This window comes from Artemia sp. Qi Xiang Cuo, chromosome 13, assembly GCF_049724085.1.
Source record: "Artemia sp. Qi Xiang Cuo chromosome 13, ASM4972408v1, whole genome shotgun sequence".
NCBI lineage: Eukaryota > Metazoa > Arthropoda > Branchiopoda > Anostraca > Artemiidae > Artemia > Artemia sp. Qi Xiang Cuo.
The window spans coordinates 42,497,006-42,520,559 of NC_142806.1; the positions used below are offsets into that span (position 1 = coordinate 42,497,006).

A 23,554-nucleotide genomic window follows, 5' to 3' on the forward strand; every position below is an offset into this window, starting at 1 on the left:
AAGGCCGGTTAATTAGAATAGATAGCTTTTTTTAAACTACTAAAAAAAACTTTAGCGAAAAGGGCGAGGTACTGACTAGGGGGTGAACCCCGTCATATACAGAATAATTTCTGTTTGTTTTACGTTTTAATGTTGCTCCTTACTTTCAGTTGAAAAAACTAGTTTTTTTTTTATTTAATTTCTGATCGTTTTTTAAATAATGCCGGGGAATCTGGCGCCCCCTTCATAAAAATGTCCCTTCCCCCAAGGAAACATCCTCCATGGAAGGATCCTCTCCCGTAACCTCCTCCTCCAACACCCCCCCCCCATCAGAAAAAAAATCCCTCCTGAAACGTCTTTATACTTCCCATTAACCAATACTCTATGTAAACAATGGACAAAGTTCATAACTTACAGCCCTTCCCCCAGGAACGGTGGGGGATGAAGTCATCCTCAAAGACATATTTATTAGATTTTCGACTATGCTGAACAAAATAGCCATCCCAAAATTTTGATTGGGGGACTTTGGGAAAAAATGAGCGTGGGAGGGGGGCTAGCTGCCCTCTAATTATTTTGGTCACTTAAAAAGGGCACTAGAACTTTTAATTTACGTTCAAATGAGCCCTCTTACGATATCCTAGGACTACTGGATCGAAACAATCACCCCTGGAAAAAAAAAAATAAACACGCATCCGTGATCTTTCTTCTGACAAAAAATACAAAATTCCACATTTTTGCAGATAGGAGCTTGAAACTTCCGCAGTAGGGTTTTCTGATACGCTGAATCCGATGGTATGTTTTTCCTTAAAGATCTATGACTTTTTGGGGGTATTTCCCCCTTTTTTCAAATTTTCTCAGACGCGTAACTTTTGATGGGTAAAACTTATATATTCGAAATCAGCATAAAAATCTGATTCTATTGATGTATTTATGGGTATCAAAATTCCGGTGATTAGAGTTTCGGTTACTATTGAGCCGGGTCGCTCCTTACTTACAGTTCGTTACAAACGAACTGTTTGAAAACTATGATGCAGGTATATATTAATTAAATATTTAATGCATAGAGGTGGTTACGTTTTGTATTTAATGTAATGCGTTCTGGGCGGCCTGCTTTCCATAATTCTCTGTTGTAGTTTCATAATTTTGTAACTAAAGTCTTATATTTTCATTATATTTTGGTATATTTTATTATGATTAACCTAACTTCACTTCTTGAGCGTGCTCGGGATAATACACAAGTACCTGATTTTGAAACCAATAAAAATTAGTGTTTTGCAAGTTCCTGAGTAAAGTGGGAAAACATCCGATTATTATTATTATTATATATTATTATTATATAAATAGCGACGCAGACCACACTGCCTTTTTATCATAAACAAAAAGTAAAACAATAGGGAATTTTTTTTATATAAGACAGTGGAATGCAACTAAAATATTTTCAAAACAGCCCTAGCATCATTAGTTCAAGGAAGTTCAACCAGGACTTGTAAATCAAGCGGAGTGAAATGAAAATATTTCAAAAATGAAGTGGAATAAGAAATATTTACAGACTAGCTCTTAAAGCTAATTAAATAAAAAAAAACACGTTTTTTTTACTGAAAGTAAGGAGCAACATTAAAACTTAAAACGAACGGAAACTATTCCGTATATGAAAGGGGCTGTCCCCTCCTCAACGCCTAACTCTTTACGCTAAAGTTTTTTATTGTTTTAAAACATAAAGTTGTGACACAGAGTCAAATTTTAGCGTAAAGAGCGAGGCGTTAAGGAGGGGACAGCCCCTTTCATATACGGAATAGTTTATGTTCGTTTTAAGTTTTAATGTCGCTCCTTACTTTCAGTTAAAAAAAACTTGTTTTTTTTATTTAATTTCTGTACGTTTTTGAATTAATGCAGCTTTGATTTTTGCTCACCGTAAATGAATAATTAAAACGAAATTTGCACATTAATTTTCTTTTTTTTTTGCCTAAATGGCTTTCTCGAAATTTTGTTCTGACATAACTTACAAATTAAATTACGTAACGAATTTCTATATTCGTATGTTTTTATTATAAATAAAAGTTCAAATAGGGATAAAATCCTTTTAATAGACAGTGATGATCATAACAGTGATAGAAATTAACAAAAATACCAGATATTTCGGTCACATATACAGTGACCGTCATCAGTAGTAAAACTATTTTAGTAGTCAATACCTCGCACTTTACGCTAAAGTTCGAATTTTGTTCGAATCACAAACCCCTGAATAACAAAAACCGATAATTAGAATAGGTAGCTCTTTTGAAAGTACTATAAAGCACTTTAGCGTAAAGAGCGAGGGATTGACTGGGGGGTGAACCCCTCATATACGTAATAATTTCTATTCAATTAAATTTTTAATGTTGCTCCTTACTTTCAGTTGAAACAAAACTTGTTTTGTTCTTTAATTTCTGATCGTTTTTTTAAAATAATGCTGGGAAACCCGGCGCCCCCTTCATAGAGACGTCCCTTCCCCCAAGGAAACATCCTCCCCCAGAACTCCCTACTCTGACCCCCCCCACCAGAAAAGAATCCCTCCTGAAAACGTCTGTATACTTCCCAATAACCAATACTATTTGTAAACAATGGGCAAAGTTTATAACTTGCTGCCCTTCCCCCGGGAGCTTTGAGGGATTAAGTCATCCTCAAAGACATATTTATAAGATTTTCGACTATGCTGAATAAAATGGCTATCTCAAATTTTGACTGAGTGACTTTTGGAAAAAAATGAGCGCGGGAGGGGGCCAAGCTGCCCTCAAATTTTTTGGGTCACTTAAAAAGGGCACTAGAACTTTTAATTTCCGTTCGAATTAGCCTTATCACGATATTCTAAAACTACTGGATCAATACGATCACCCCTGGGGAAAAACAACAACAACAACAAAACAAACAAATAAACACGCATCCGTGATCTTTCTTCTGGCAAAAAATACAAATTCCAAATTTTTGCAGATAGGAGCTTGAAACTTCTATAGTCGGGTTCTCTGATACACTAAATCTGATGGTGTGATTTTCATTAAGGTTCTGTGACTCATAGGGATTGTTACCTCTTTTTTCAAAAACAGGTCAAATTTTCTCTGGCAAGTAGTCATGGGTGGACAAGATTAGACCTGACAGAGGGTTTATATGTAGAATCAGCGAAAAAATATTAACTCTCCGATACATCTCTTAATATCAAAATTCGTTTTTTAGAGTTTCGGTTACTATTGAGCCGGGTCACTCCTTACTTACAATTCGTTACCACGAACTGTTTAATCTGGCCTTTTTGGCAGCCACCCTAGAAGGTCTATTCGTAACAGGTTGAGTGGAATTGTTTACTGTTTTTTTTATATTTAGTTAAATTATTTCTAATTAAATTTGTATATAAGGCATTAAGCGAACATTCCCCCAAGTACCTATTTAAAGAAGTATTACTATTTTTTTGATCCTAATTTCAATTGCCTCTCGAACAAGCTGTTTTATGCATAAATCATTGCTAATAAGGGAAGTTTCTTCTAAAAGCATTATATGGCTAGGATTATCAAAGATATTACTGCTTTGAGCAGAATCAAAATAAATATTCGTATTATTAGAATTTAAAGCTTTAATTATGTCATCTTTGGGCTGTTGTTGTCTCAACGATTGAATTTTAATTTAAGTTCTCTTATATTTGCATTTTCTTCATTTGTTTTTGCTAAGCACGGTCCTTGGATATAGGGTCGAAATATTCGTTCAAAGCTGCGTTCATACATATATATATATATATATATATATATATATATATATATATATATATATATATATATATATATATATATATATATATATATATATATATATATATATATATATATATATATATATATGTATATATATTGAAAATCCCCTATTGTTCTACTTGTTGTTTATTATTATTATTATAATATATTATTATTATTTTATATTATTTTATTATATATTATATATATTATTTTTTTCAAAGTCGATTCGACAATGAGCGTAAAGTTACTGACTAATACAAAATAATAAACGATGATAATTCAAACAATTCTTTCACAGCTAAGATGAATAGAACTAAAACCAAGGGCCCATGTCTCTTCATTGCAGCAATGTTACAATTAGAACAGAAAAGAAAGAATACGAAAACAATAATTAATCATTTGAAAAAAGCAAACTGATATTTACTGAGTCATTTAAAATACACTTTTCGTTTGTCGGGCCGAACAGAGACAACAATGAGGTTTGAAGAAGTAAACGATGATATTCATCCCCAGAAGACCACAAGCTGGGAACAACACCTGTTTTAAGGCTTCTCAAAATGTGACAAAAGATCTGATCTAGACCTACTGAAGACCAGAACAAATTAGCCGTGTATACAAGCAGGCAGATAATGGTGACGAAATAGTTTCAGTGATAGATTCATCATGAACAATAACGATTTTATGATACATATTGATATCAGAACTTTTCATAGATTACAGTTGCGCAAAATGCAACTGGCTGTCAGTCAGGCTCCTATATACAGATTTTCCTCTATTGAAATGTAAATTTTGATATAGGGAGGACAATCCCGAAAAGAAGACAAATGTCATGAAAGATAAAGATTAGGTATTATCCAATTATGCGGGCCTCTCTGAAAAGTCAAGTTTGGTTAATGCTAATGAAATAAAATAAAATAGGATGTATATATAACAGTTTAGAAACAAATTTGGGCTATATATGGTACTTGTGCATTATACCCACTCTTTTTATATCTCAAAGTCAAGACGCGTTGAAGAAACCCGTTTTTACGACTCTATTCAACACACTGCTGTAGATGTATAGCATGGTTTTAATTGCGTATACGATATTTAAAGTGTTGTTTTTTGTTGTTTTTTTTTGGGGGGGAGGTACCTAGGTTAGGCTAGGTTACGTATTTAATATATGCTATGCTTCCCCCTCCCCATAATATGCAAATATATAGCCCAAATTTGTTTCTAAACTATTATATAGTCATCCTATTTTATTTTATTTCATTAGCATTAACCAAACTAGCAGTAAATAAAAGAGTGAGTATAATGCACAAGTACCCTATATATTTGCACATTAGGGGGTGGGGGGGTGTTGGGTAAAGCATTGCATATATTAAATACGCAACCTAACCTAACCTGGGTACCTTATTCCCCCCCCCCTAAACCGCCAAAAAACTACTGTTTATTATCGTATACGCAATGAAACCTTGCTAGGATTGCCTGCTCTATAACAGTTAAGACGTCAAAAACGAGTTTTATCACTGCCTACTCTATAGTGATTAACCCGAGAGGCCCGCATAATGGGATAGTAGGCTACCAAAAATTATCGCGGAAAGCTTGATACTTCTAAATTTTGAGGAGGAAAGGGGTTGGATTGTCTCTTCCCCTGCTTACTTGCCTGATGTCAATGCTTAAGGGTAAGATAAGATAAGATAAGTTTTATTCTTCATTATATACACATATAATATTACATGTTATTAATCCCTCAAAGGCTCATTGGCCTGTACAAAGAGGGACGACATATGAATTACATACTCAGAGATAAAAAACAAAAGAAAATTTAAAATGATCACTTACTCACATATGAAGGAGAAGAAAAGAAAATATAGATAAACTGGAAACTATAGAAAAAATTAGAATAAATAAACTAAATTTATTAATTATATTAAATAGACTCACAAAAAAAAAAAAAAAAAAAAAAAAAAAAAAAAAAAAAAAAAAAAATTATTATTACTATAAGCGAATCCCTATCGTCGAAACAGAATTATGTGTATAGTCAGGTAAAACCAACATCATAATAGCTGTTACGATATTATTCATAACTCTTATCCAAAATATTAAAAAATCAAAACTTAAGCCATGTACAGCCCTTTTAGCTTGTATTTAAAACTATATAAATTCCAATTCAATCAACTCTGCTTATTTCTGAGGCTAGGTAGCAAAATTGAGGTTTATGGGTTAATTCAGTCATAAGGCTTATAATAATTGGACTGTAATAAAATGGTGCGAAAGCAATAAAATTTAACCCGTCTTCATGAATGCTACTCCTTAGTAAACTATACAAGTTTCAGCAATAAATATTGATAGTCATACCTGAGGTCTGGGAGTCATAGCGCAGAGAAGACCACCATAAAACAAAACTAAACATTCAGTGGACATCAACTCCACAAAAAAACAAAATAAAAAACAACAGCAACAATTAAAAAAAAAAAAAAAAAAAAAAATTATTCAGTTTGATTCTTAACTAAATGGTCCTTAAGAATCCTCTTGAAAGTGCCAAACGAGTGGCATTTCTGTACTGAAGAAGGCAGGGAGTTCCAAACTTGATGACAAGCGATGAGGGGATTGAAATCTGACCGCACAGTGGGAGTAGAAGGAATGCAGATATTATGTGACGAACGAAGGTTATATGGAGCTGAATCAGAAATAAACTGAGGAGTTTTTTGAAGAGATTTTGGAAGATTGCCATGAAGCTGATGAAAAACAAAAGAAGCACAAGAAAGAATGTAGACAGACTGTAGATTTAGAAGGGGTCTTGGTGAAGAACGGTTGGTGACAATACCCTGAGGCGGTGTTTTATCATAATTGACATAAAGCGACTGCAGTGTAGAAGGAAAAGTAGACATCGATACTATGGGGCAATGAGAGACATATGACTGGACAAGGCAGAAAAAAAGAAGCTTCAGAATAGATCCAGGAAAGGTGTGTTTGAGTTTTCAAATGACACCCAAACTCCGTGAAACCTTAACCCTAATCATGCCTATATGGTATCTAAATGAAAGTTGTTCATCAAACAGGATACCCATGATGCGAACAAACCGATTCTCTGGTGTGCATAAGAAGCATTGTGATGTATGAAGCTGTGTCAGTTGATGGACAGGTACATTGATTTAAGAACAAATTAGAAAATGTGACTTGGCAACATTCAAGGCCAAGAACTTTGCCTCAAACCATGAAATTACTCTCTCAAATATTGCCACCAGAATAGATCTGACATCACATTCCGTCCTCCCTAAAGTCCCAAAAGGCAAAATAAGAATCACCCAGTAGATTGCTTCTTGCACACCGAAGTGCGGACAAAACGAAGAAGGCAAAAAGTTAAAATTTTCAAACAGTTCGAGGTGTAACGAACTGTAAGTAATAAGCGATTCGGCCCAATAGCAACCAAAACCCTAAAAAACAGAACTTTGATAACAATGGATACATTAGAAGAATAACTTTTTATGCTAATTCCAAATATGTAATATTCAGTAAGTTTGCCTGAAATTTGCCTGGGAAAATTTGCCTGAAATTCGAAAAATAGGGGAAATACCCCAAAAAGCCAAGAAATCTTAATGAAAATCGCACCATCAGATTCAGCGGATTAGAGAACCCTAACTTATAGGTTTCAAGCTCCCGTTTGCGAAAATGTAGATTTTTTTGCAAGGAGAAAGATGGCTGATGCGTGTCGAACGTCATCGTGTCAAACCAATGACCCTAGAAAATTGGAAGAGGGCTCATTCGAGCGAAAATTAAAAGTTCTGGTGTCCTTTTTAAGTGACCAGCCTTTTTAGGGGACCCCTGGGCTCTCCCCTCCAGAATTCTCACTTCTTATTCAATTTTCAAATAAAATGTTTTTTTTTTCTAATTATCTCTCCTGTCGAACGTCATCGTGTCAAACCAATGACCCTAGAAAATTGGAAGAGGGCTCATTCGAGCGAAAATTAAAAGTTCTGGTGTCCTTTTTAAGTGACCAGCCTTTTTAGGGGACCCCTGGGCTCTCCCCTCCAGAATTCTCACTTCTTATTCAATTTTCAAATAAAATGTTTTTTTTTCTAATTATCTCTCCTGGAAAATTTCTGCGTACGCACCAGCCATGCAGACCATCTAACGCAACAAAGATTATACGCTTTTTAAGTCAATATTGAGTCACATTTGCTCAATATTGCCGAGCATTACTAACTCAAGAAAACTTTTAGCCAAGGACGCCATTTGAGAGAGAGAGGGAGTCGACTATCCCCTGACTTTTTTGAAGCGGCTAAAAAGTGTAAAATTAACGCCTTTATAACAGCAAACAGGGCAATCCCTGGTAACAGGGAGCATCTTACCCCTCTCTAATATTTTCATGACGTGGTTTTCTTACCAGGCCTAAATCCATGATTCTGGCTCGCGGAGGGGTGACTATGGAAAAAGGTCTTGGCAGGCTTAGAAAACCAACAAATGTATATATTTTTATTTAAGTTTCTATATTTTGGGAGACGGGGAGCTGGGTCAAACCACTTCACCAACTGGTTATGACACTGTTTCCAACTGAATATAGGCAGAAAGTTACTTTGTAATTTCAGACGACCTTTAAAGAAGAAAAATTATCATCTGGAATTAGTTCTGGTGACTTATTCGGTAACCATGACGTGATTACGAGTATGACTAAATAAACTAATCACGCAGTTTTTAAGCTGAACACCATGAATAATTTGCGGTATTTAATATCAACGTTGATAATGTTAAAGGCAGGACGGGAATATTCAAGGTATACAAGTTGATATTAAAGGAAAAAGATTAACTACAGTCTCATGTAGTTTGCTTTTTTTAATTACCCCCTCCCCCCTCCGTGTTTTAGGTTGCACCAAGCTCGTATGAACAAGTGAATTATGTAGAAATTATACTGAGTTATGAGGAAGTTAAGAAATTTCAGAGGCTTGGCCCGGATGCCCTTCTAGGGTACCTGTCTGTTGGCAAATCTTACTAATATTAATATTAATTACTTGGGAACAAAAGAGTAACTCAAGAAAACCATTGGTGTCAAGGGTGCAGTGGCATTATCCACGGAAACTTAGGAGGGAGGGCAATTGTTTTCACTGAAACTACCAAAAAAGGGCATTTTTCAATGAAAAATTCCCCCAAAAAGACATCTTTCAGAATTTAGGGAGAGAAAAATCCAGGAAGGGTATGCCCCCTCCTCCAATTGCCACGACCACAGGGGTGTCCCCATGGGAGGGATAGAAGTTTTTTCCCATGAAGAATAATCTTTTGTTGAACCTTACTCTCCTCGAAAATTAATGGGGACTTTTCCCCCTGCCCTGATAATATATATGTGCGTGCTTTTATTTAGCTTTGATTAAACATACGGTGCAAAAGATTTGGATATACTTTATAGATAGAACAGCTTTGACCCGCATTATAATATTTCAGACGCTTTGATCTTGCAATTAGAACCTGCACCCTTATAATAGAATGCAACATCAACGAAGCTCTTTTCAAAACCGTTTTTCAACCTCAATAAGAGTCCTATATATCTAGAAAACATCAATTAATAGTTCCCAGAAGACAGGTTAAACTGTATAACAAGGACTCAAGTTTCAAACCAAGGGAAAAGGATCATCATTAATCATTGGCAACATTTATCTGTTTCTTTTCAAGAAGACTATTTTAGCCACACTGGAATTTCGGGTTCATTACCCGTTGAACTTTTTCCAACCTCCTATTCCTTCCATCATCAAGCCCGTAATGAATATCCTTTGCAAATGAAAGCCAGGAAAAAAAAAGATTGTGGTGCTTCGTGTGGTGGCAAGTCTGATTAATATCAAGCCGATACTGACTCCGACTCATCAATCACTTGTATGACAACTCCGATGATTTAGATGATACTTTAGTCGGGTATGATAATTGGTTTTGTGCGTAGAAATTTTCTTCAGTATGGGGAAGATAAGATTTTAAGAGGATGTACCATACAATAATGGCTTCTTTGTTTATCCCACTAGAACGAACGATTCGGTTTTCTATATTTAACCAGAAATCCGATGCAGGAGCTAACAAATTGCTCCTATGACTAATGCCGAGTTTATAAACGTTGCCAAGCATAAAAAGGGGGGATTTTAATTGAGCCATGGGAAATACTTACCTGGGGTCATGCATGTAAGCAAGACCCTCCCTCCTAAACTCTCATTATTATTTTGATTTCTCCATATTTTGTATAAGTCACTGTAACTTATCTTTTTTCAATTGTTACCACCTTCCTCATATAAGTTTCACTTCGAGGCTGTGAACAGTGTATAAGATCGCTTAAAAAAATATAGGATACTACTGACGATAAATAAATAAATACACGGGGAGAAGAAGCCAGTATAAATACAAAATAATCTTGGGTTAGACACAAATTGAGGCTAAGAAACAAAAAAAAAAACAAGAGTGAAAAAAGCTAATTTTTAAACCCAATTTTCAAAAGCCTTTGCGCAGTAGCAAAGCAAGAAAGGAATACAAGGGGAATACAAATTGTAAATACAAATTGTTGACAGAATTTGGAAGAAATACACAATATATAAGAGACTTTCTAAATTATGTAGTCAGGATTGAAAATGCCAAGAACAGTAAAAGAAAAAGAAACTGAGTAAATATTCACTCTGCAACAGAACATGATAAACCTGCTACCCAGTGGGGAAAATATCAAGTTTTTTAAATAAAATATCCTACGGTAATTGTAAGATCATGTCTGAGCAAGTTCGAACACCGTCACCCTGAAGTAGCTGATCATTTCCCCCTGCACTGAATTATCACTAGTCTTCGCAAATGCACAAGCCTATAGCATCTTATTAGGAAGTGTCCGATCCCGTCTCTTGTCCACAAGCAAGTTTGTAAGCCGTTCTATAAATCCATCGTTTCAAGCTTTTTACGAACTCAGATACAGAATCACAGATGCTTAGGAAGCACAGGCTCAGTTGCAGGGCAGGGGTGTTTGTCCAGGCCCCAAATTGACACTATGTTTGTGAGTGAAATGAAGAGATATCACCTATGCAAATAAGACGGATATACGGATCATATGTAAAAGATTCCTGTCCACACGTCCATGATCTGGGATGCAACTTCTCGCGTCGATCTGGCGGTTAATACTGTTTCAACAGAATGGAATACCACCATTTTTGAGCCTTCATTATGCGATATGGTAGCATTTTGGAGGAGGAGCGGTTGTTCCTTGATTTCCAAATTCGTAAAATTCAGGCGTGTGCGCAAGGGTATCCCACCCCAGTCCACATTCAAAACATGGAGTTCCTGTTTGTCACCATATTGCCCATGCTTGATTATAATTGTACATAGTTTGCTTTGTTTTTGCTATTTTTACGAATTGGAGTTACCTTAAAAAAAAAACAGGTACGCACGCAGGATGTTTTTTTGTAGGGAGGGGGCAATTAAAAAAAATCAATAAATTTGAATAAAGAATGTTTATAAATTTGGAAAAATATAGAATCTTGGGGGTCCGAGGGTCCCACTCTGCGTATGTCCCTGTAAAATACACTCTCAAGATTAGTTCCCGCACATACAGGCTTGACAAAGGGGTAATAAAAATCGATGTTTTTGCAATCTATAAGAATGTTCAAAACTGTCGATGTCCCAGATTCACCTCAAATGTGCCTGAAGTTAAATGACCCGTGAAAACGAAGAAAAAATGTCCCTGCCTTCTTCGTCCTAAATTCATAAGGTATAGTTTACCTTATGAATTCAACAACAGTAGGTAAGCCATAAGATATTATTATATTATAGTGTACTTGTATGAAATAGCCCCTACCGCTCAAGTTGTTCATTCATTGACGCATTATAGAACCGGTTTTTTTTCGGTAGTTTCTTTCAGCTTAGCGTGAGACAAGACAAAGAGAAGAAACAGAATAGATGGGAAATATATAATTTTGACTATTTACTCGGTTTGAACAACTCCCCCCCCCGAAACTTTTGACCGAGTCGAAAATTAGTAAAACCTAGGTAAAAATCAGTAAAATTAGTCGAAAACTGAGTCAAAAATTAGTAAACCCCACCCCTCCCCCGAAAAAAAAATCCTGGATCCACCTTTGGATCCTTGCCTTTTAAAGGATCGTGCTCATGGTTTTCAAGCTGTAAGGATAATTGATTTATACGAAATTTCGTTGTCACTGCAATCACAAGAAATTGAGGACGCTTATTTTAGTCTAAGCACATAAAAAGGACGAAACGCAAACTGTTCATACTTAAACACCAGTAATTAGGCTATCAGCAAAAAAATCTAATTGAAGCCAAAAGCGGATGAAATTGCAGATTTAATTTTTGTTTGGCAGTCAAATCGAAATTACATGTTTACACAACTCACAGACCAAATACAGAAGCGCCGTTGAAACAGACAAATAATTACTCATCGTTTTCCTCGCCTGTTTGAAGAAAAAAAAATTAAGTGCGAAATTACGGGGCTAAATGAGATGGCGCATTCAAAAATGCCAGAGATTTAATGCCCCTTTATTAAGCAGAAACGCTATTATTATTTCAAGCGTTACCTGGACTTGACTACACAATTATGTTTTTGTTAGTGAAAGTTCTTATGATAATAATACAGTTTTGTCAAAGACTTTTCAGAAATACGAGCAGATCTAATTCTTCAATGGGTAAATGTAGCTCGTGGCTACTACCAAAGGACTTGGGAATTAGATAAAAGCCATCCACACAGTGGGAAACGGGATATACACAAACAGGTATGGGTCCCAAAGGGGCCGAAACTATAAACCATATGCCATAGATGGTTAGTGGATATAGTTTTCTTGACACACAAGCTGATTGACAGTCTATAAAATTGTTGCCACAAGACCTGGCTAGGTGGCCATAGAATGTAAAAAAAACAAAAAGTGTGGCATCTTGCAAGTAACAATTGTTAAAGACTTTTCTACGCAGGAATAAATTTACCAACGCACACAGGAGTAAATCCTTGACATTTGAAGGGTGAGGTGGGTAGGTCAAAACCCCCCGCCCTTTCGCGTGTGCTTTCCGTCACACCGGAAGATATAAAAAAAAGTTCCAAAGCTGCCAGTAGCAGAATTCGACAGAATTCTAAAAGCTGTCGATCCTTTAGCAGCACAACTTGTGTTTTGACAGCTTTTCTTTGATCATAAAGGTAGTTTTACATGTAAAAATTGTATTTTCAGACAAAATCTGCCAACAAATTTGAAAACTGCCAAATAGCATTGCTACTTTGCTACCCCATTTTTTACACGGCTGCACACAGGGCTATGGTAGTAATTACGAGATTTTTCTTTTTATATACAATCAAGGTAAATTAAAAACCTACAGAATTTACGTTTCAAATTAAGAACATTAAAATTTGAAGAACCCTTCAACATTTCCGGTAAAGAAGTAAAAAAAATGTAGATTTTCCACAAATTAATATGGGATTTCTGTCCACTCTCGTAAGTGGGAATTTATTTCTGGTGAGGGAAAACTAAAAAAAAATAAAAAAAGGCAAAAATATATGGAAATTTAAATGTCTCCTTTTTCTCCCATCCTGCCCCCAGTGTGAGTAAGATAACACAGTAATGTGGTAAGATGCTAGGGATTATATCCGGCTCATAAAGAGCACCAACAAGAAACAAATCCTGGGGATAAACAAGCTGCTTAAAGCAGGCGAGCAGTTTGCAGACGCGCAGACTCAACAAGTGGAGGGAAAAACATTGAACGAATGAGTCTTAAAATGGTTTCATCTTTTGTATCTGTGTTTGTGTGACTATTATTGCCAACATTTTCCTTCATGACAACCATAATGAATGAAATAATCTTGACTTTGTAAAGAGGGATCTATCCATCCAGTATTTTCCATGGGTCAGCAGATATGTCCGCAACCCCCCTCCAACTTCACACATATAGACATGTAATATCTTTTTGAACTCAAGATCATTCTGTGATTCTTTGGGGAAAGGCCCTTAATCGTTAATGACAATTATTGAAGTTCTGAAGATATTGTCATGATTGTCTGAAAATTAAAACACGATGATTTCATATAACAATTTATGTTCTATTCACCCCCCCCCCCCCAAAAAAAAAATTAAGGATTCCCGAGCTAGCTGATTACAAAATATTGGATGCGCACCACTATTTTGAAATCAGAGTCATGCAAGGAATAGAGGACCCAAAGTAGTTCTTGGATCCACATCCCATCCAATCCCTTCCTCTGTCAGATTTGCACATACATACATATTGTACCAATTTTGACTGATTCCGATTCTATTACTTTCAATATATGATTCCCATCCGATTTTTCCACTATAATCATCATAATATCATTTGACTCATTCCACTTTTGAGTCTTCCGACGATTGGGAGACAATTAGTTTCTGGGGATGAGATTGATAAGTTAATAATTATAACCAATAAAATTATTAAGATCGCAGGAATTGCTGAGCTTTATAGTGCTTTCTTCCGTCCAATTTTTGTTTTTTGCCAAAGGTATTTGAACTTTATAAGTTTTTTTTATCATGATATTTTTTTTTCAACAAATGTACAACACTCAGATTTCAGGACGTGTTAATTTAAAGCATATTCACAAACATTAAGGATGAATGAAAATTTCTATTATATATTCAAATTTCGTGTAACATTCAAGTTGCAATCGAATATTTTTGATGCTAGGCTACACAAAATTATCTATCTTAACATTTCAGGAATGAAAATGCAAATCACAACCGGTTTAGTCCATTTTCATAATAATCTTTTACTATTGTCCTGGGAGGGTGTAAAGAGGGAGGCTTTGAATATATTGGGGTGGAGAAAGAGCGTGTGAAGCTGTGCTGGTCTCGGGTAGGGCTTGGTGCTGCGGTAAGTTCTTAGTAGTAGGTTACTTATCTGTTATAGCGGCAACACTCAAGAAGTGAAGTTAGTTTAATCCTAATGAAAAATACCAAAACATGATGATAATATAATACATTAGAAACAAACTTGGATAAATTTTTCGTTGTTCATATTGTTGACTTATGAATAAAGTAAACATACTACTCGATGCCTTTTTTAATGCTCTTTTCAAATATAATAATCATTTTTGTCGGAAATGAATTTTACCCCGACCCCTATATAGCCTATACCAATTCAGAGTATATATTTGCACATTAGGGGGTGGGGGAAAGTTTAAACTTATCTCTCATTTACATCAGAAATAAAATTTGCCCCCAGCCCCCTAATGTGCAAATATATAGGCTACCCTGATTTGGTATATAGGCTATAGGGGTGGGGGTAAAAATCATTTCCGACAAAAATGATCATTATATTTGGAAAGAGCATAAAAAAAGGCATCGAGTGGTATGTTTACTTTATTCGTAAGTCAATAATATGAATAACGAAAAATTGACCCACATTTGGGCTATATATTTGCACATTAGGGGGGGGGGGGTAAAGTATAGCGGGTCTGCATGCGAAATGTCTTAGCTACAATTTTTCTGCATATTATGAAGTAAGAATTGTTTTCTAACTTCAGGCTGTCCAAAAACTTTAACCCACATCCCTCCCTAATGTGCAAATATATAGACCAAATTATATTAGTCCAATGCATTCTGCCAACCGCCAATTGTTTTCCACTGAGCTTCACCACTGAGTCTCTTTATACAGACAGATGAAACCGGTTTGTTCTCGAGTTTACACAGTGTAATTCTTAAGTGTTGCCGCTGTAACAGATAAGTACAAGTAGTAGTAGTATTTTAAGCCCATTTCACACAGGAGTACAGAAAATGTATAGTTAAATAAAAACTTTCAGAACATCAGTTGACAATTTTTGCAGCAATCTACTATTTAGTTTGCAATATGCACAAATGGCAATCTTGTCTTTGGATATGTTTGAGGGATTTACGTTCATTTATATTAATTTCTGTTCGTTTTAAGTTTCATTCATTACATAACTTTATTTCTGTTCATTTCGGGTTTTAATATCGCCCTTTATTTTTTCTTTCAAAAATGTTTTTTAATTTATAGTCAATGACAATGACGATTGGACAACTGTTCTTGTTGCTTTAACAATTAAAAAAAAAACATTTAGAAATAATTTACAACGCTAAAGTACAATCATGGTTAAGGCAAATCATAAGTTGTTAATCATTTCACCCTCATGTCTACTTCCTTAATTCATTTCAAGTCATAGGAATCACGAATCAATTGCTTGAAAATTGTTTATAATGAAAGAACGCCTCCTCATTAGTAATGCATTAGCTTTCGATTCTTCTGTCATAACAGAAACAGTAACTTAAAAAAGAATTGTGACATAGCACGAAAAGATGGCGATTAGACACTGTTGCCAGTTACATTTGGAATCAGGGTACTTGGACTTTTAGGCATAAGATAATATCCTTTTGAGTTTATAAAGCGAATAAAGCTGGAAAATGTTATTATTTCATTTACTTATACCACAAATAAATTCTGTTTCGGAATAGAAATTGTAGTAATCCCATTTTCTCAAAGAATTCCCACAAGAGAAGTATATAAGACGTGTTTTGATGACAACCAAAGGTGTATCCAGGGGGTACCAGGTTTGAAACCCCCTCCCCAAAATTTTGCCCGACTTGTGAAATAGTAACAGAAAAACATATAAACAAATTTTTGATGCGTTTGTAAATTTTTTTGTAAACAAATCCCCCCCATCGAACAAAAAACCTGGATACACCCTTGATGATAATTTTCTTTTTCAACAAGGGGTCCTAAAAATGAGTCAGTAACAATAATTGTAAATTTTAAGATAAGAAAGGAATTAAAAAACAAATCTATTTTGTGAAAAGTAAGGAGCAGCATAACTTATTTGAAAAATATTTCACGAAAATATCTTTACTCTTGAGCAAAATAACATTTGAAATACTTGCTTCAAAAAATAAAGAAGTTCAAAACTTTAAGGAGGTCAGAAGATTTTTACAAAGGACGGTTGAATCAGGCACGTGCACGGGAATTTATTTCTGGAGAGTCTTCAGAAAATGTACAAAAAAAACACGGTAGACATACGTAAAATTTCTAGAAGCCATAGCAAACATTCCAGAAATATAATTCTGACATTCTAGGAGGACTTAGGCACAGCCAAACACACAAAGAAGAAGCGTGCTTGCCTTTGTTCCTGTTCATCATTTCGAAAAAACAAGATTTCTCCTTTTGTTCTATGTTTTTCCGTATATTTTGGAAAATTCGTCCATTACACATTTAAATTTCCTCCCATCCCCCAATGTTTTATACCCTCCAAAATGGACGAACTATACATTCGCCGTGAATTTTGATGTTTTCCAAAACTTTTCCAGGTCAGGGATGGGAAGGTTGTCTTAGATAGACCTAAATAGGTCCGCTTAAATCTATGTGTGCGGAACGGTTTCTAATTTACGGTGATAATACAAGTAGCCTATAAGTAAAAGCGAAATTCAGAGGTGTTTCAGAACATTCACTACTGACAAAACACTTTTAAAGCATTCCAGACATTATTTATAGTATTTGTTTCAGGGGGAGGGGCAAAAAATCTAAGGTACAAGAGGACTCAGTAGCAGTAGAAATCAGTACAATAAGCTCATGTCATTCCTGCTCTCTCCGCTACAGTAGCACCGATTGTTTTTTTGTTTTTTTATCATTTAGCTTGATTTTTTGTTGCTATTCATTTGGACAGAAAAGCTAACATGGCAACGTTTACCTTCGAAGTCCAACACCGTCTTGCAACTGAAGAAGCTTAAACATTTAAGCAATAAAACGAATTTTTATTACACCGAATTCCTAATGTATTGACACGCGATTTCAAATGAATCTGACAATAAGGTTAAATTGAAGATGTCGAGAGGATACATATATGGACAAAATGTATTACTATGAATGTTTTCAGTGAGAAATATAGTAGCCTACAGGTTCAACAAGTTGTAAATTTAGAGTAGATCTTTGAACCCAATCGACACTAATGATATCTTGGGTAATTAAGGAAGCATATCTCCGATGAATATATCTTATCATTCTCACTCTGTCATTACTATTCTGCTTTAGTCTTTGAAATTACACTCGTAAAAGATTACATCAGCAATCTACTGGATGGCTTAAATACAATTTATACCCTCGCGCCTATTTTAGGCACCACTAATGGAGCTATTACACATTCATTTTCAAAACATTTATTCACAGTTAAAAATTAAAGCATGAAACAATATTGGAAATTTGCTGTTCCAGGTTGGGGGCTGTCAACCTACAAACAAGGGTTTTAGCAATGGCAATTTCAATTAAGTGCTTTTTGTTTCAATTAAACATCATTTTGAGGGTTTTCGATATTTTCAAAAAAATCTTTTCATGAATACAAGGTGCTGCTCAGTTGCATTTGTATGAGAGTCAGTATTTTAAAAATAGAGTTGCATGAGAAATGTGTGCCAGATTAAAAAAAATGAAATAATTCTGTAATGGAGAAAATGCGAGCATAATTCCCTCCAGTGAAAAAAGAAGAATAATATCAAAATATTTCGGGCAAGACTTCCGCTCAACCAACCTCAGTGCAAAAAAAGGAAGCAATTAGTACAACTACAGGTAAAAGTCCTTTAAGAAATAAAAACCTGACAAACCTTAAATACAAACACCAAAAATAAAAAAGGCTCTCTCCAAAGAACAGTGAAAGGGCAACTGAATAAAAACGCCAGTCATTGAAAGGCTATTCAAACATAAGAAACCATTTTATGTACAGCTTTTTGGAATACTAATCGCTTTCCGGGTATGATGTTATCGTTTAAGACTATCTTTTACACCGATTCTTAAAATTCCGGCTACGATGGGCCATAGTTCGCTCTTAAATAGGTTTACTAGTTTTTTTCCGGTTTCCCTTGGAGTTGATGTCTCGGGATTGAGTTGGATATTTATTTGAGTTGGTGGATTTATGTGTTATCCCCTGCCTAGCTTGTCATTCAGGGGATTATTAAGGTGAGCGTCTGGATAATATATATATATATATATATATATATATATATATATATATATATATATATATATATATATATATATATATATATATATATATATATATATATATATATATATATATATATATATATATATATATATGTATATTTGTGTTGGTATTTTTTTTCCTAGTTCTTTCCCGGCCATGGAGCCTTATGGGGGAGATTTTGTTGATGTAGTTTTTGGTTTATGATTTTATTGTTAAATAAAGAAAGAAAAGAACTCAGCTAAAGCTGCAACTATGATGGGTCAAATTTTTAGGTAAACTCGAAAGCATGAAAACCAAGGCATGAGCCAAGACAAGCACATTTTTTGAATAATCAAGTTCGGCATTTGCGCAGGAATCTATTGAAATTAAACGCTTAATACGGTAAAACAAGACGGTTTATAGAGAAAAACAGCAGGTAAATACGTAAGAATCTTGGATTTTTTGAGGGATGGTGAACACTACCTTCCCTAAATTCTGAAGAGTTTTACGATTCTTGCTTCCATTTTTATTACAATTTCCGTAAAATTAGTCCTTTTTTTATTAGCACCCCCCTTGCAATGTTGCGTCCCTTCGGAAATAAAAACCTGCGTATTTATTTCAAATAGGCTACTTATTATATACAAATGTCTGCATTATACCTCTCTTAAGCCCCCCCCCCCGCCCATGGTTCTGATACAGCCTATAAGCCCCGAGAGGCTCTGATGCCACCTCATACGCTGTCTTTCATAGCCCCATAACGTCCATGCATTAGAGTCTTGTATGTCACCATTCAATTTAAGAGCAGTTAGATTAATAGACTATAAAAAGACAACTACCGTATATAATATGTGCACAGAGAGGGCGTTCTGTGGAGGGCAGATTATTTTAAAAGGACAAAAGAGGTAAATTATACAGGTATGACCTTAAAGGAAATATCGCACTAATACTGATATTTCGGAGAGGAACAGGCTCAAGGACCCCTCATTTCCGTAAGTGCCTGCAAGTATATCAGCAAATGTTTCGGATAACCATGAAACGTGGTTAATAACAGCAGATCTAAAACCAGGATAGCGTTATCAGCTTGCAAATATAAAATCTAATCTATCAAAAATCTGATATGCATGAGCAATTTTTAGGAGAACAAATTCATTTCATAGCTGACATGAGAAAAATTCATTGAGTCGTTATAAACCATTGATGCTCATCAGACCAAACATAACATTATGTATCTCTAAGAGTGTAACAAGATAAATAGCTATTATTGTCCTTACACGCAGAATTGTGGAGTCATTTTGTGTATAAATATATTTTCGCAATAAACTTTTACCATCAAGATTAACGGAAATAACGGTTACCGTTCCTGACTCCGCTGCAAACGGTGATGTTTTCTCACTCGACAGTTGATTTTGTTTTGTATATATATATATATATATATATATATATATATATATATATATATATATATATATATATATATATATATATATATATATATATATATATATATATATATATATATATATATATATATATATATATATATATATATATATGTATATATAAGTACGTATCCAGGAGATTAGGGGGTTTGACCCCCCCCCCCTAAATGTTTTTTCCGACTCGTAAGAACATATCAAACATGAATATATACAATTTTTGGTAAATTTTTCGTTATTCATATTATTGACTTACGAATAAAGTAAACATACCACTCGATGACTTTTTTATGCTCTTTCGAAATATAATAATCATTTTTGTCGGAAATGAATTATACCCCTACCCCTATATATACCAAATCAGGGTATATATTTGCACATTAGGGGGATGCAAATATATATCCTTAATTGGTATATATAGGGGTGTGGGGTAAAATTCATTTCCGACAAAAAATGATTATTAGGCCTATATTTGGAAAAAGCATAAAAAAGGCATCGAGTGGTATGTTTACTTTATTCGTAAGTCAATAATATGAATAACGAAAAATTTACCCAATTTTTTTTAAGTGTTGGTACTTCCTTGTTAGCTAGTACACACTCAAGAATTCAAATTAGGTTAATCATAATGAAACATACCAAAATATAATGAAAATCAAGGGCGGATCCAGGATTTTTTTCGGGGAGGGGGGGTTGTACTAATTTTTGACTTTTTCGGGGGGGGGGGGGTTACTGATCTTTGACTTTTTCGGGGGGGGGGGGGTTACAAATTTTTTACTTTTTCGGGGGGGGGGGGTTACTAATTTTTGACTCAGTTTTCGACTAATTATACTGATTTTTACCTAGGTTTTACTTATTTTCGACTCGGTCAAAAATTTCGGGGGGGGGGGTCCAAACCGGGTACCCCCCCTGGATACGGCCTTGATGAAAATATAATAGTTTAGTAATAAAATTATGGAAACTACAAAAAAAAATTATGGAAGGAGGGCCGCCCAGATCGCACTATAGTAAATACAGAACCTAACCAAAATACCAACTAAATATTCAGTTAAAATACAGCTACAATGTGGTTTTCCACCGAGCAGAAGCTAATTGTCTGGTATAAAGACCGTGAAAATCGGTTATTGTCTGATCTTCGCGAAACAAATTCTCAAGTGTCTACTAGCTAACAAGGAAGTACCAAAGATTTTGTAACCCCCCCCCCCTCCTCACGAAAAAAATCCTAGATATGTTCTTGATATTTATATGTATATACCTTAAAATCAGGTTAGTAACAGCAACAGCCAAAACACCCCATAAACAATGGCGAAAATACTTACACGCAACGATTATTTTGGCTTTTCTGCTTTTCCTTTCTCCGAATGAAGACCACGCAACACATTCACAACTGTATTCACCGAAAAACTCTTCAACGTCATTCCTTGTGACATTCAATGTCACTTCAATCTGTCTCACACCACTCATGGGGTCAACATAATCATGCAAAGACTGTTGTCTTTCCTTCACTGTTTCCCCGTTACAGACAAAGTACACCTGCAAGGCATTTGCAGCTTTACAGTTGAGTATTGCTGGCTTGTTTTTCACTACGAAAGAATCTTCTGGTTCTTCTAAAAAGACTGGCAGACGATTATCGGGCTTCCCCGTTCCCGAGCTTATAAGTGGGTCCAATAAAAGGGCATCTTCACCTGGAAAATTTTGTAACAGTAAGATAACTTATAAGTACTGCGGAGAAAATCGACGGATTGAATTTTTGCTTTGAAATATGCGGAGCAAGATATTTATTGTTTCTTAATTTTCAGGAATGCATGCTGAAGATCACGGTAAAATTCCATCAGAAATACGAATCATAGACTGCTATAGTTTTAGTACAAACATACTGAACGAATTAAGTTCAGTTTAGCTAAGAGTTCAATGAGCTCAAGAGTTCTGGCTCAAACAAGCTTGTAGTCCAGGAGAGGAAATATATGTTGTCCATCGGTAAATGTATTTTATTAAGACTCAGAATTTATGTTTACCAATTTTCCGAAGGAACCTGGTCATTCAGAAACTGGAATTGATGACTTAATTTTGACCAAAGCGTTGCTCCTAAAAGACAATACTAACAGCTATAACATGATGAGTGATTAAAAATACACAAAGGATAGAGTTTTAAATGACTGTAGCACCTTTATAAAGTTTATAGATGCTACAATTAGATGCTAAAAATTATCTTTCCTAATATGTGATCCCTGGACTAAAGAAAAGCTCTGAATACTTGAGAAATTCAAATAGAAGTGTCTTAAAAAGCAATTTTTCGTGTTTTAGCTATTTTCTCATGAAAAAATGACCGCCCCCAAAAACCCTCAGAGATGGATCTGTGAACCCCTATAATTTAAATTTTCTTTAAATTTTTCATTCTTGTTTACTGCAATTGTAAAATGTTCAAGCTTCAAAGGCCTTCTTGAAGCCTACCTCACTGCAAAGCTATAGCAATTTTCTTAAATAAGATTAAGACCATGGTAGGGTTATCGAAATAATGCAATTAAAGCCAAATAGTTGGATCAAAAATAAAACTTCAAATATAAAATCCAGAAGATCTTAACGTGTGGGGCGCAACATAAAATATTAGTGGGGCACAACATGGCACTGGATCAAGCCCAGATTTTTTCCACATACTAGAAAAAAATAAATCGAGGGGTGCCTGCATAATTTCAGCGCCTCGGATTCTCAACCATTGCATCAACCCTAGCTTTTTACGGCTATTGAGGAGGCCCTAAACGGTCAATCATTTTGATCGAAAGCTTTCGTCAATCGATTGACTCAAGCATGATTGGCCGTCTAGGAACCTGTTTAATGCTTGAGACAAGTGTTGACGGTGATTGATCGTAAGTTAGAATGACTCAATCATTTTGACCAAAAGCAGTGTGTTAGATTAGCTTTGGTCAAGATTGAAGGGTTGATTGAAAGTTGATTAAAGCCCACGTCAATCGATTGACGGAAACTTTTGATCAAAATGATTGACCGTCTAGGGCCTCCTTTACACGTTTGGAGAAAGCGTACAAATTGTTTTTACTTCAGCTTCCTCGAAGCAATTTTGTAAATCTTAATTTGTTTAGGTGAAACGAAGCAAATCACATTCTTGTCATAAAGAAGACATACATATAAGAACTATCATGTATAATAAAACATACCTGTATAAGGATAGGAGGAGGTAAAAGACCGGCCTAAAAAAATTATTATATATCCCAATCCCCTTGACTATATGGATATGGACCCCTCTTATCCCCCCCCCCCCCAGTAAAAAGGCTGGAGATTTGCCCCTGGTACTAATGAAAAGTCTACAACTGAAAAGTGTTGCGATATTTAGGGCTATTTGAGCCATAAGAGTTAACATGATAAATAAAAGACATTTTAAACATTTTGCCATATTCTCGATTTTAACAGCTAAATATAATTAGAATATAGGCTATGCATCACGTAGTTCCTTAAAAGTC

General features: G+C 35.1%; 1 protein-coding gene across 3 annotated transcripts in view; it reads right to left on the reverse strand.

Moving 5' to 3' along the window:
* LOC148945303 (netrin receptor UNC5C-like) overlaps window positions 1-23,554 on the reverse strand; it is a 282,310-nt gene that overhangs the window by 248,371 nt on the left and 10,385 nt on the right. For all 3 annotated transcript variants that reach the window (XM_089098698.1, XM_089098696.1, XM_089098697.1), the window contains exon 3: window positions 21,401-21,766. In XM_089098698.1, coding sequence (XP_088954824.1) covers window positions 21,401-21,766 — 366 coding nt within the window. The remainder of the gene's footprint in view (window positions 1-21,400; window positions 21,767-23,554) is intronic.